The 13,897-nt window shown below is 35.1% G+C and overlaps 1 protein-coding gene and 1 pseudogene across 2 annotated transcripts; both read right to left on the bottom strand.

Moving 5' to 3' along the window:
• Window positions 1–252: 252 nt before the first annotated feature.
• Window positions 253–4,096, bottom strand: LOC147404082 (Tetratricopeptide repeat (TPR)-like superfamily protein). The gene is made up of 4 exons (XM_086439924.1): window positions 3,281–4,096; window positions 1,390–1,536; window positions 1,106–1,186; window positions 253–657 (listed from the first exon to the last, which is right to left on the bottom strand). The coding sequence occupies exons 1-4, from the start codon at window positions 3,983–3,985 to the stop codon at window positions 472–474; spliced, it is 1,119 nt and encodes a 372-aa protein (XP_086296050.1). The 5' UTR covers window positions 3,986–4,096; the 3' UTR covers window positions 253–471.
• Window positions 4,097–9,903: 5,807 nt separating this feature from the next.
• LOC147404081 (disease resistance protein RPM1-like) lies at window positions 9,904–13,891 on the bottom strand (annotated as a pseudogene). Its single transcript, XR_015177202.1, has 3 exons — window positions 13,887–13,891; window positions 10,406–13,085; window positions 9,904–10,278 (listed from the first exon to the last, which is right to left on the bottom strand). The product of XR_015177202.1 is annotated as a disease resistance protein RPM1-like (transcript).
• Window positions 13,892–13,897: the final 6 nt, after the last annotated feature.

Genomic DNA, 13,897 nt, shown 5'->3' with positions numbered 1-13,897 from the left:
GAACGATTGCATGTTAATAAATTGAGTGTAGAGAGATGAGGCTGTTAAAAATAAATGCATCTGAGAAAATGTAGGATTAGCTCCAATAAAAGTCAATATAGTCCCAGCTAAAGAAATATCCAAGTCAAAGTTTCTAAAAGAGCAAGAGGAAGACACAAAAGAATGTGGATTGAACTAGTGAAATTGTATATGAACACACTGTCAATAACAACAAAAAAATGTGGACAGAATGGAACGAGGAAACATGATTCGTTTAGCTAACCCCGAATCCTTGGGATAAGGCTTTAATGAGTCATTTCATGCATTTATACCACGTATAGGGCTAAATAGTAGAGCATAAGTAGTCTAAATAGTTGGAATCTCGGTAACCCAAGTTGTGTGCAATCATAGTGTGATTTGATTAAGTGGGTAACAATGCTAACTTCGAATACAAGGATTACCCATTCAACCAATTATTGTATCTATTGGTCTTTATTTTTTGTAAGAAAATTCGGCTTCAAACTCTTTCTCAAGTTGCTCACGAGATTCTGTTTTGGCTGCCAGCACAACATCATCGAGGAATCCTCTCTGAGGAAATTCGTCAGGTACAAGGCTTCGATAAATCTCAAATCTTTCTTTTGCTTCCTTCTTTTTGTCAAGTAGGCTGTAGATTATCCCCTGTAAAATCAAATGATCACAATTAGAGGAGTGAATTATGGAACAAAATCATTAGAAGATGATACACAGAGGAGTCAAACCAAGATGGCCATGCCATGTACAACAAATTCAATTCATGGCTCTAGTGAGGAGCATTGATTTGACTCTTGAAGGATCTAATAGGATGAGGGAAAGACCAAAAAGAATATGAATGAGGCAAGATTTGAATACATGAGCTAAAAGACACTATAACAAAAGATATGGCCCTTGATAGAGTATTATAAGCTTTGTTGATTGAGAAATTAAGATTAGGAAGAAGAATTTATTGAGATACTTTAAAACATCAAAGTAGCTTCAGATCCTCAAACACATTAAGCTCGACTTAATATTCAACAAAATGTAAAACCATGTTAAGAAAAAAACTTAAAACCATTCACTAGCCCAAGTTCATTCAACAGGGACCACTCACCTGACAAAGATAGGGGCGGAAATCCCGAGGGTTGTCATCAACCAGATCTTGGAAATTCTTTAAGCCCTCCTCCAAGTCACCCTGCGTGATGTACATATAAATATATTTATCTCTAATAACCAAGTGATCATAGATTCTTATATAGATATGTGGCCTTTTCTCACAAAATACAGCATATGATACGGGAAGTCTCTTTCAAAACAAAAAAACACAAGTATTTGTCTCAATATGGATCAAAAGTTTGAATAATTAAGATTGATACATCAAGAGGACCAGGTTACCACCTTAACTACATGCATTTGTGCTATTAAAATTCGTATATTGCGCTCCTCAGTAACTCTTTTCTCACGGCGAGATACTTCTAGAGCCTTATTCAGCATCTCAAAGACAGCTGAGCCTTCATGATTTTTATGCATGACCAATGCCAGACCCTGTGAAGGAGGAGATAAGTTTCTTGTCTCCACAAATAAAAAATTAAAAATTATAGGAATAAACACAGTAACCGCTTTTAAAATTAACAACAATAGTTCAACATAGAGGATATCCATGCAAGCACAAATAATTACAGCCAAAGTTCTTTACCTTTCCTAATTTCAAGAAAGTACATTCAGAAAAAAGTTTGATCCAACTCAAGAAATGTATAATGATCTCCTCCAACTATGTAACATAATAACAGTGTTAAAGTCAAACACTGACACAAAATGTCTGACATATTGACCTCATAAACCCAATGTGATAGATGTAGTTTAATTCCTGATAAATATACAATACAGAAAGAACATAACTATGCTGATGTGCATTGAAACCATATAAATACATACAAACAAGAGCTAAACAACAAAAGGCAAGAAGAAATAGATATTTATTTGCAATAGGAGTCCTGCCATGTGTCTGACAGTTGAGAACAGCGCTGTCTAATGCAACAAATTTGAGTTATAGACAGTTGTTAATTTTCTATCCCACCCGCCCATTGCCCATCAATTTTGGTGAACTTATGAGCACAGTTGAACCTGATAAATTGGAAGAGTGAAGCAAAAAGATTCTGCTTCATTATCTGATGATTGGTAGGTCTTCAATACAAAGAAGGAATAGGTTTGATGAACTACATTCACAATTTGAAGAAAGAACAAACTGCAAAAGAGAATCAGCTGTAATATGATCTGGAATGTATTAATCTGATCAGAATGATCAAAAGACATTTTCCTAAGACTCAAATTCCTACAAGGAGAAAATATCGAAAAAGATCCTATTTCTCTGTTTTTATTTTTATTTTGTTTTTTCTGATTGAAAGATATGTAACTTTTTAAATTGTGCTAAGAAACAAATGACTATCAAACTCAGAAAATTAACTTATTAAAGAAAAGCTTTGGAAGAATTATGTAACGCAACAACCAAGAAAAAGCATCAACTCATAGCCCATCAAGCGCCTTCACTTTATATTCTATGTTGCATGGATAAGCATATGGAGCATCGGATTCAAAAACTTAAGAAGTTTTAAATGATTTAGAACAAAGCAATTGTTGTTGTATAGGAGTAATAATGATAACAACTTATTTGATGGGTTATCTTAACTTATGTATTATACACCTTTTTTATAAGTATTATGTACCACATACATATATTTGAAGTTATATGTGCTACAAATGAAATTTCAAACATAGAGGTTAGAACTCATAATCTATAACAAATTCTAATCGATATTTTGTAATAAAGAGGAAAACAAACATCAGAACCTAGCACAAAACTCTACGGGATGTGGGAATAGGAAACATGTCCTACATGGGTACATCAACCTTTTAGAAGAGTTCATACAACACAGTTTGTATTAGATTCAATAGAGAATAATAGTATTCTGAGCTGATTTATCTCCTTGGATAATATTATACTACAGCATAGTTCTTATTTTCTCTGATAATATTATGAGTATTGGATGGCTAATATAGATATAAAATCCTAATCATAGACCATCCTGGCAGCATTGTATGGAATCAAATCTGTGATAATATTCATGTGAACGTAGTCCAAGATCCAAACTACCCATTGATTGACTTGAGAGTATGAATTTAAAAGCAAGTTATGAGAGGATTGTTAGCATACATAAATGCATAAATTCAAACATACATATACACATATGCATTGGAGGCTAGCAACAAAAAGAAGGTCAAGAAGTCATACATGCAAAGCTCTAAGTAAGAGAGGCCTCTCCTTTAAGATATCCTTGAAAAGTCTCTTGGCCTTGCTTAGATGCCCCATCATCTCATAAGAAAGAGCTTGCAGAAGCCTCCACTCCACCTCGTCCTGCTCAACCTCTATTAGTCTCTCCACATACTCCACAGCCTCTTTTGTCTTTCCTTCCCTCATCTTCCCATACAAAACCACTTTTAGAGCTTCAACATCTCTTGGGTTCTTCTCCAATATCTTCAAATACATCTCCTCAACATCACTTTTTCTATTCTGGCTCTCACTCTTCTCCTCCATTGGTGCTGAAAAACTACTTTTTTGGCCTGTTGGTAGTGCCAGAGCTGGTCTGCAGCCCAACCTCCCCATAAAAAGAAGAGACCCAACAAGCAAAACTGCTATTTTTTCTACACAGGATTTGAAAATTTTGCTGTGGGGAGTGAAAGAACATTGAATCCTTGGAGGATTTGAAATGGGTTTTTGAAGAAGAGGAGATTGAGTTGAGTTTGAGAGAGAATGGAGCTTACCCACTTGAAGTGGGCGTCTTTGTAGGATTTGGGGGTGGAAATAGAGAGGTTTCTGTGAGTGGGCTGGAGTGATTGATCCAGTTCTCCTCGCTTCATTGAGCAACCCATGGTGGTGTAAACTTCTGAAATTGTGGGATTCTTTTCTGAAGAGAGAACTGATTGATGGGCAATCCATTTTTTTACGAAGAAAAAATGCTAAAAATCCGGCAACTCATTGAGAGTAGACCTTGTGGGGTTTTAGCTTTCTGGGGGTCTGCCCAGTGGCCACAGAGAGAATGTATTGCCACATCAACTTTTATTAAAAGCACCCCAATTCATATTTAATATATACAAATCCGTGGATGTACAATGAATTCATACATTATAAAAGTGACCAATTCATACGAAATATATGTTTTGGGAATTAAAATATGATCAGAATATCAAAATCGGAATGTAGACATAAATCGCACACGTTTCTAGAAAAATCCCATTATCTTTGGGATGCTCTTAGTATAAGTTGGTGTAACAATAAAACTTTATTTTTAATACATGTAATGATTTTGTAGTTAAAACTGCAAGGGGACTCAAAAACTCGTTTGACATGTATCATTTAAGAATCATAGATTTTTCCCTCGGGATACACAGAAGCACATCCCCATAAAACATGTGCAATTGTGTATCTAAAGAAAAAAAATTTACAATTCTTACTCCTATCACGTCAATGAGTTTTTTAGTTACCCTATTAAATCAGCACTCTTTTAATATATTGACCTTGAGGACTTTTTTCTAATATCCACTAACTTTTGAATAATAACTTACAAAAGTCTGTTTGGATACACGTGAGAAAGTAACTCTCTTTTTTTAACATTTTTAAAGTTGAAAAAGTTGTTTAGATTCATTTTATAAATTCTTTATAAAAAATAAAAAATCTTATCATTTTAAAAAGTAAAAAAGAAATTCCTTTCACTTTTGAAGAGTTATCCTTTTTCTTCTAAAATTACTTACTTCCAAATTGATTCCTACTTTTTATCCAGACAAGTTCTAATTCAATTAGTAAAATCTTTCCTTCTAAATGCCCACTCACCTCGACACAAGCTTTAAAATATCCAAAATATACTTTCTCATGGCTATTGTGATTCATTTTGACTTTTTGTAACGGAAATTGACAAATAGAGAATAGCATTCTAATAATCTTGTATTCCTTCCAATTATATTTTACAACAAATGATGAATAGAGAACAACACACTCATAAATTTAAAGATTTAAATTTTACATTTGGTTTGAATATCCATTTTGCCACTATAATAATATATGCAATTCAAGTATTTCAGGATGATCTATCAGATGATGAGTTCGGGGCATTTTAAAAGTGACAAAATCAATACTTTTCCCAAACAACAAACTAGCAAATTCTAGAAAAAAATAAAAATTAATAGTCATTGAATTTTAAAGCCATTGATAACACCAAAGAGAGATCCTTCAATGGTTTTTTTTTTATTTTTTAAATCTAATATGAGCCATGAACCCTAGAAGTTAATGTTTTTTTTTCTTTAAAAGTTAATATTTCATTTGTTACACAGTCTTCTTGCTTGGTATTCTTAAAGTGGATATGTAGGACTTTCGCTAGTCCCAAAAATTCATTTTTCTATGGAGTCGCGGTGCAAAGCATTGTCTCATTCCTATAACATTTGGGGGTCTACATGGCATGTTTTGATCGGAGATTAAGCATATCGGGCTGTGTACCATGTAGAAATCTGCTTGGTTAGGCATGAGATGCATTTTAAACTCATACCAAATTGTGTATCTATAGGAATAATTGATCCTGATTCTTTTTAATAAGGTTAGAGTTGTCTTTATAAGAGATTGACTTATTTTGAAGGTTTTTGGCTGGAGGTTGAAGATGAGAGTATTTAAGTCCTTTTTTATATTAGTTTCTTCTAGGAAAGACCGATATCAAGGGTGTACATCATCATTTTGAAAAATACAGGGATATCTTAAATATTCACCAAAACAGTGAAGGGGTATATCTAAATCACCCAAAATGAAAAGAACATAATTATGCACATATAGAGAGTGAGCTACATTGCCTATATTTCAAGAAAACTGAAAGGTTCCATGGATCTTAGTACACATATTATCAGTATGTGTAACACAATTCTGTTACACACTTGTACAAATATCTCAAAAACAAATGGTCCAAAACTATTATAACCTCAAATGAAGCCTATGCTAACAACCCTTAATATGATTAAGGGAAAAAAATATGGAGCTTCAAAGGAAATTTCTTCTGTGACTTTGAAACACCAACACCCTGTAAGTTAAGTGAGGGAAGAAAAAGATTAGAATTATGTCATTTGTAAACAAATCTCAATCATAATTTAAGGCAACTACCTGATCAAGACTGTGTAAAGGCACTTGGACTTGTTATGAACCAACCCATATCTGCATATGGAAAACAATTCGAAATATTTTAACCTTGAATGAGTCAGACTAGTGAGGTGAGATCTTATTCTACACTGTTCTGGGATCCATGAAACCTTCCAACTGTTATAAAGACAATGCCACTTCAAATAAGGAAGCTTCACAATGGTCGCAACACCTCTTGATGAACTCCGTTGGCATGGCTAATATTACCAATTGGTGGAGGGATTTGAGATGTTGAAAGACACAAGGAAGCTTCCTCAATTTCAAGCATTCGGCTAAAACAAATTGTTGTAAGCATGGCATTATCCCCTCCTCTATCTCACACAACTCCTCTAGCTCAGGCATATATCCCATAACTAAAGACTTTAGTTTTGGAAATCTTAATCTTCCCTCATTGCTAGTGTCACAATTAATCTGCCTTCCCGGGTAAACGTTAGGATGTAGCATAAGCATCTCTAGATTAGGTAGTTGAGCCAAGGTGTTAACTGGGTCTTCCACAAATTGTTACCTGCTAACACACATTTTTAGAGGGTTCCAAATAGCATATCCATTGTGGTAAGCGCCCTTCCTTCAAAAATCCATTTATCTTCAATTTTTCGATGTGGAGAGGAGGTACTGATATGGTTTCCAAATCAAGGATATGATCCGCTCTGATTGCACATATTTCCAAAGAGCGAAGGTATTGCCTCTTCTCTATGGCAGCACAAAGTTTTATGCAATGTTCTTCTTTGACTCTGTAAAGAAATAATTTCTGGAGTTGGGCTAAGTAACAGAGTTGACTTACTAAGTTCTCATTAGCGACCACTCTCCCTAGTGTTTCTAGGCTACCTGAGATTGCGTCCATTCTTCCTGACGTAGACAATCTCAAATGGACTTCTGGTTCCTCACTCAAGAAAGATGCCTTAATTGTGGAAACAATGGCAAATTCTACACCTTTGTATTATGAACATCTAAAGTTTGTAAGTTGTATAGCTTACGTAAGGAAGCCGGAAGTTCATTCACCTGTGTCCCCCTCACACTTAAATAGCGCAAGTGAATCAAGTAAATCACATTACTTGGCAAATGTTCGATGTTTGTTCCTAAGAGAAGAGGAGAGAAAAAAAAACAGGTGAGTTTTCTTTCTCTCCAAAAGTGGAGAGAAGAGGAGAGAAATGGAGAGAAAGAAAACTCACTTTTTATTCTCTCCTCTTCTCTCCCCACTTAACAATCCAAACAAGAGAAATGGAGAGAAACTAATTAATTTTCTCTTCTCTTCTCTCCATTTCTCTCAATCCAGAAATAGTGTTAATGAGCTTCTCTTCTATCTACTTCTCTCAATCCAAACATAACCTTAGAGTTTAAACAATAACTTACCAGGGCCTATTTGGATACATATGAGAAAGTAATTTATTTATTTTAACTTTTGAAAGTTGAAAAGTAAGAAAAGGTTGCTTGAATTCATTTTAGACTAATGAGAAATCGACATGGCAAAACATACACGACTGACGTGGCAAGGGTACAAAATCGTTGATCTTTGTCTGCTTGTATTCCAAAGAAAAAGAACTATGGTTTTGTGCCCTAGACCATCAATCCCGTACAAACTACGTATGTTTTGCCACTTCAATTTATCACGACTCTTCATTTTACAAAACTACTTTTAAAAAGTAAAAAAAAAAAAAACTATCTTTTTAAAAAGTAAAAGGTAATTACTTTCTACTTTCAAAAAAGTTATTCTCCTAAAGAGAATTTCTTCTAAGCTGCTTTTTACTTTGTATCCAAACAAGTTTTAAGTCAGTTAGTAAAATGTTTCCTTCTAAATGCCCACTCACCTTAACACAAACTTTAAAATATCCAAAATATACTTTCTCATGGCTATTGTGATTCATTTTCATTGTTTGTGACGAAAATTGATGAGCAGAGAAAAGCATTCTAATAATTTTTCAAAGATTTTGACATAATTATTCATTCCGGTGATTTTTTACCACAAATGATGAATGGAGAACGACACACTCATAAATTTAAAGATTTAAACATAACATTTGGTCTGAATATTCATTTTACCACTATAATATATGCATTTCAAGCATTTCAAGATGATTTATACGATGGCAAGATGATGAGTTTGGGACATTTTAAAAGTAATGAAATCAATACTTGTCCCAAGCGACGAACTAGCAAATTCTAGAAGTAAAAGAAAAATTAATGGTCGCTAAATTTTAAAGCCTTTCATCAGACCTAAAAGTGGTCTTTTATTGATTTTTTTTTTTTTTTTTTTAATCTAATCTCAGCTATGAACCCTAGAAGATTTTTCTTTTTTTTTTTTTTTCGAAGTGGGTAAACAGGATCTGCTCTGGTGTGTGGAGGTGGGGTGAGGTAAGAAATTATATTTCATTTGTTACATGGTCTTCTTGCTTGATATTCTTTAGGTGGATACGTGGGACTCCTAAAAAACTCATTCTTCTATATAGTCACGATCCAAAGCATTGTCTAGTTCCTATAAGAGTCGTGATAATATGACTCGCCAGGTGGCATACTCAATCGACTCTCTGACGTGACAAGTTGGGAATCGTAGATTTGTATGCCTCGGGATACACAATTGCACTTCCCTATTAAAAAAAAGTGTATCCTAAGGGAACCGTGTGTCTTGAGGCATACAGATTTACAGTTCTCAAGGAGTCGATTGAGTATACCACATGACATGTTTTGATCGGAGATTAAGCACATTGGGCTGCATGCCATGAAGAAAACTGCTTGATTAGGAGCGAGATATGTTTTAAGCTCATACCAAAATGTGTATCTATAAGCAGGGGCGGATTTAGAGTGGGGGCTGTGGGGACACTTGCCCTCACAAGAACTTTTAAAGTCTATAAATTAGTGAGATATTGCAACAGATTTTAGTGGTGGATAAAAAAATCTGTCACTATTGCCCACACAATTTTTTTTTCCAATCTTAGTTGCCCCCACAACTATTTTTTTCACTCTTAGTTGCCCCCACACAACTCTGTCCCTGTCTATAGGAATACTTGATCCTGATTATTTTCAGTAAGGTTAGAGTTGTTTTTATAAGAGATTGTTTTGAAATACAATCTTCATGTTGTTGAGAGTTTAACTTGTTGTCAAGGTTTGAAGGAGATAAAATCCTACGATTATAGACAAGTAAGGTTTTTGGCTGCAGGTTGAAGATGAGAGTATTTAAGTCCTTTTTTTTATTAGTTTTCTTTTAAGAAAGACCGATATCAAGGGTGTACATCATCATTTTGAAAAATACAGGATTATCTCAAATATTCACCGAAACAATGAAGATGTTTGTCTAAATCATGCAAAAAGAAAAGAACATAATTATGTGCATATAGAGAGCTAAATGCCCCTATTTCAAGAAAAAATGAATGGTTCCATGGATCTCTGTACACATATTACAAGTATTTGTAACACGTTTCTGTTTCACACTTATACAAATATCTCAAAAACAAAAGAAAGACAAATATATAAGTACGGAGACACAAAGGTGACAAAAACTAGGGGTGGCGTGCACATTACCGTAGATGCTTTTCCGTGAGATATAAGTAAAAAGCATCTACGGTTATGTGCACGCCACCACATCATTTTTGTCACCTTAATGTCTCTGTTTGTGTCATTCCAGCATTTTCCATAAAGTACAAATGGTCCAAAAGACCAAAACTATATTAACCTCAAATGAAACCTATGGTAACAACCCTTAATAAGATTTGAGATTCACCTCCATTAAGATTCATGAATTTTAAAACAATGATATTAGGGACAAGACATTATACATGCACACATTTATCTAATAGCAACACACCCAAATTTGAAATATCATAATATTACATAATCATCTACAATAAGAAATTAACCCTTATTAAATGTTTTATTTAGAAAGAGAATGTGAAACGCCAACACCCTGCAAGTTTAGAGATGAAAAAAAGAAGATCAACAATATGTTAAGGCACTCGGACTTGCAATGATCCAATAATATCCTTGAGTGATTTAGACTTGTAAGTGTCCCCTTTCATCTTCTCCCTTTCGAAAAGCTATGATTGATAAACGAAGCATCTTCATGACACCTTTCAATCGAAAATTTACAAGAGAAATCAATAAAGGGTATAAATAAAATAAAATTATTTTTATCTAAACCTGTTGATATTTATAATTGACAAAAAAAAAAGGCTTTGGATATCAATAAACAATTACCAATTAATTTTTGTTGATGTTTTCCTGTGTGAGTATTACTTGTTCATCAATGCGTAGATTTAAAACAGTAGGAATGTGTTGGATCATCCAATGGTCCTCTCCTTCTCCTTCTTCTACTATTTCACCTTCGCGACGGTGGCGCAATCTCTTGATGAAGTCGTCTGGCATGTTTGGTGTTCTGAAATCACGGAGAGATTTGAGATGTTGAAAACCAAGAGGAAGCTTTTTCAACTTTGGGCATTCATCTATAATGAGATCTTGTAGGCAAGGCATTATCCCTTCTTGTATCTCACTCAACTCCTCCAGCTCAAGCATCTTGCTTATAATGAAATATCGTAGTTTTGGAAAACTTAATCTTCCCTCATTTATGTTGTTGCCACCCCAACCAATCTGCTTTCCCAAGTAAACCTGATCATATATAACAAGTATCTCCAAATTAGGAACTTGTGCCAAGATGCTATTCCCGGAGGCATTTCAGAGAGCATATCCATTGAGGTAAGTGCCCTTCCTTCATAGTCGCAATTAAAGAGAATTTCTCAAGACTAAGGGGAGGTGCTGACATGGTTCCCAAATCAAGGATTTCCTTTTTATCAACTTGAGCTATACTTAAAGAGCAAAGAAATTGCATCTTCTCAATGGCAGCACAGAGCTTTACACAATATTCTTCTTTGACTTTAATAAGATCGAATTTTCGAAGTTGGGTCAGGTAACAAAGTTGACTTACTAAGCTTTCATCAGCGAACATGCGTCCTAGTGTTTGCAGGTTACTTGAGCTGCCATTGGTTCTTTCTAATGTGGATAATCTCAAATGGACTTCTGGTTCAGAACTCGAGAGAAGATGCCTCAGCTGTGGAAACAATAGAAGACTCTCCACCTTTGTATCACGAACATCTAAAGTTTGTAAGCTGTATAGCTTACGTATTGAATCCGGAATTTCATTCACCTGTCCCCCTCACACTTAAATAGCGCAAATGAATCAAGTGAACCACACTACTTGGAAGATGTTCGATGTTTGTTCCTGACAGATCCAACACCCTCAACCTTTTTATGCTCAATACCATTTGAAATAAGGCCGATGAAAAAAACTGGTCAACAGAAAATGTCAGAAAGGAGCGGGTCTTTATATTAACTGCATTCGATGGAGCGCTAACTGATGATGTGTTTTGAATTGTTACACAATGTTTTCCCTCAATGATTCTGTTACCACTTTGCCTCGTGAAAACCTCACCAAATTCTTCCTTCTTAATTACATGAATGGCAATGTCACGCATGAGGTCGTGCATTCTACTAGCCATTTACCCATAATTGTAAATCTTGTTATCAGCTTGCAACATGTTCCTATCAATGAGCTGAATGAGGTATCCATATGCTACCTCCTCTGGTGTTTTCCGAGGGTGATCTTCAACAAAACCTTCAGCCACCCACAAACGGATCAATCTTGATGTCTTGATTCGGTAATCTTCTGGAAACATACCACAGTACAAGAAACAATATTTTAAGTGAGGAGGTAAAGAATTGTAATTTGTTAATAAGACCCAATTTAATCTTTGAAGATCTTGATTATTACTTAGTTCCCAATCAAGATTCCGTAGTACATCATTCCATTCTAATTCATTTGGACTTTTCTTTGACATGAGACCACCAATAACAACAATTGCCAGTGGCAATCCCCCGCACCTTTTTATCATTTCCTTTCTGATTTCCTCCAAGTTTTGTGGACAATAATCCAGGAGGGATTCATTCTTGAATGCTTTTTTGCAAAAGAGACTCCAAGCTGATTCATTGGATAATGACTTAACTTGGTGAACATAGGAAGTATCTCCTACAGGGGATTGCAGGTCGTGAAGATGACCCTACCACCACTTTCACATGGTAATGCATATTTTACTCCTTCCCAAGCATTAAGATCCCAAATATCATCAAGGACGAGTACATACCTTTTTCCTTGCAAATAGTTGTATATTGTTTCATGCAACTTATTCGGTGCCATCGCCTCCACATTACGAGGAATTGTCTCATGCCTACTTTCATGGAATCCTTGGAGCATTTGTTTCAACATCTCGTTTACTTGGAAGTCTTGGGACACATAGATCCAAGCATTACATTCAAAATTCCCTCCCAATATGCTCTTGTAAGCTTTCTTGATGATGGTGGTCTTTCCAGATCCTCCCATACCAACCACTGAAACTATTGTTCGTCGATTGGCTTGTTCTTCTTTTAGCAGCCATGCTCGTAACTTCTTCACATCTTTATCGATCCCGACGATATCATCTTCTTCAACAAAAGGATAAGACACGCTGTGATCTCCTCCCCTTGTTTCTTCATCTTCTTCCAGGCTTGGGCCAGTTCCTGCTTGAAGGTTGTATTGTTGGCTTCTTCTTGAGATATCATCGATCTCCTTCCTAATGATTTCAATTTGAGAATGAAATTGACGACGAGCTCCCATCTGTTTGAAGAGGCAACGTATAGAGAAGGTACTGAATTTGATGTGTAGAAAACCAGTTGGCCTTCTAGACTCCAGAGGAATTTTCAGACACCTTCAACCTTGTAGGCTTCATCTCGCACTTGTGCCACCCACAGATTCACCACCTCTTCTCTCACTCTTCTCTTCTCTGCATCCCTTAGGAATGCCTTCATGGTAGAAAGTTCATCACGAATGAACCTAATGTCATCACCAACTCTTCATGGTAGGTGAAATTCTGAGACAATTTTTTCAATAACCCAGTCTGTTAATTTGGTGATAACAGCTGATACTAAAGCTTCTGCCATTTCAATTCTTTTTTGGAGTAAGAATTGATTCAAACAGAACTCTAATCTCAGCAACAATGTTTTTGCAAGTAATTTGATCTTCACTCTTTGCCTTTCAAAAGGAAAAAAAAAATCATAAAAATTGTCACCTGTTGATTTCTTCACCCAATGTTCCTAATGTTTTAAAAATAAAATCGTGTCACTGTCTTTGCCCTTTCTTTTTTGTCCAATGAGTTGTTTTGTCCGCTGATGCGTTACTTACTATATACCCATTCTTGTCCAGCCCAAGAAAAAGACAAATTGCACAAAATAAATAATAATTCTACAATTAGATAGATAAAATATTTATTAATGAATAATAATGGAAAGAGATGGGGGAGCTTTCGATCATTTTGTGCATCAGAAGGGACTTTTGATCTGAAGTATGGGAATCTCCTTGCCTTTCACCTTCTCTTGTATAGATTTATAAAATTGAAAGAAAAAAATTACCCTCCAAGCCAAAGGGAAGTACATTGTTTGTGATTTTACTGGAAGATTCACACTGTTGTCCCCCGCATGTTCTCAAAAGGCACCCCACTTAAAACACCCAAAAAACAAAAAAAAGGCTCCGTTCAGCGATCTCTTACAGATTTTAGTGTACTTTGATTCAATTTATTTTTATTCTCAAAAAATAAAATATCATCCATACTCATAACTTAAATTTAATTTATTAAAAAAAAGGTGCAAAACTCACTCCATAAGCCT

Source organism: Akebia trifoliata, chromosome 4 (assembly GCF_017979445.1).
Source record: "Akebia trifoliata isolate Shusen 1 chromosome 4, ASM1797944v1, whole genome shotgun sequence".
NCBI lineage: Eukaryota > Viridiplantae > Streptophyta > Magnoliopsida > Ranunculales > Lardizabalaceae > Akebia > Akebia trifoliata.
The sequence above is the reverse complement of the archived record's forward strand: the minus strand, read 5'-3'. Positions and strand labels throughout refer to the sequence as shown.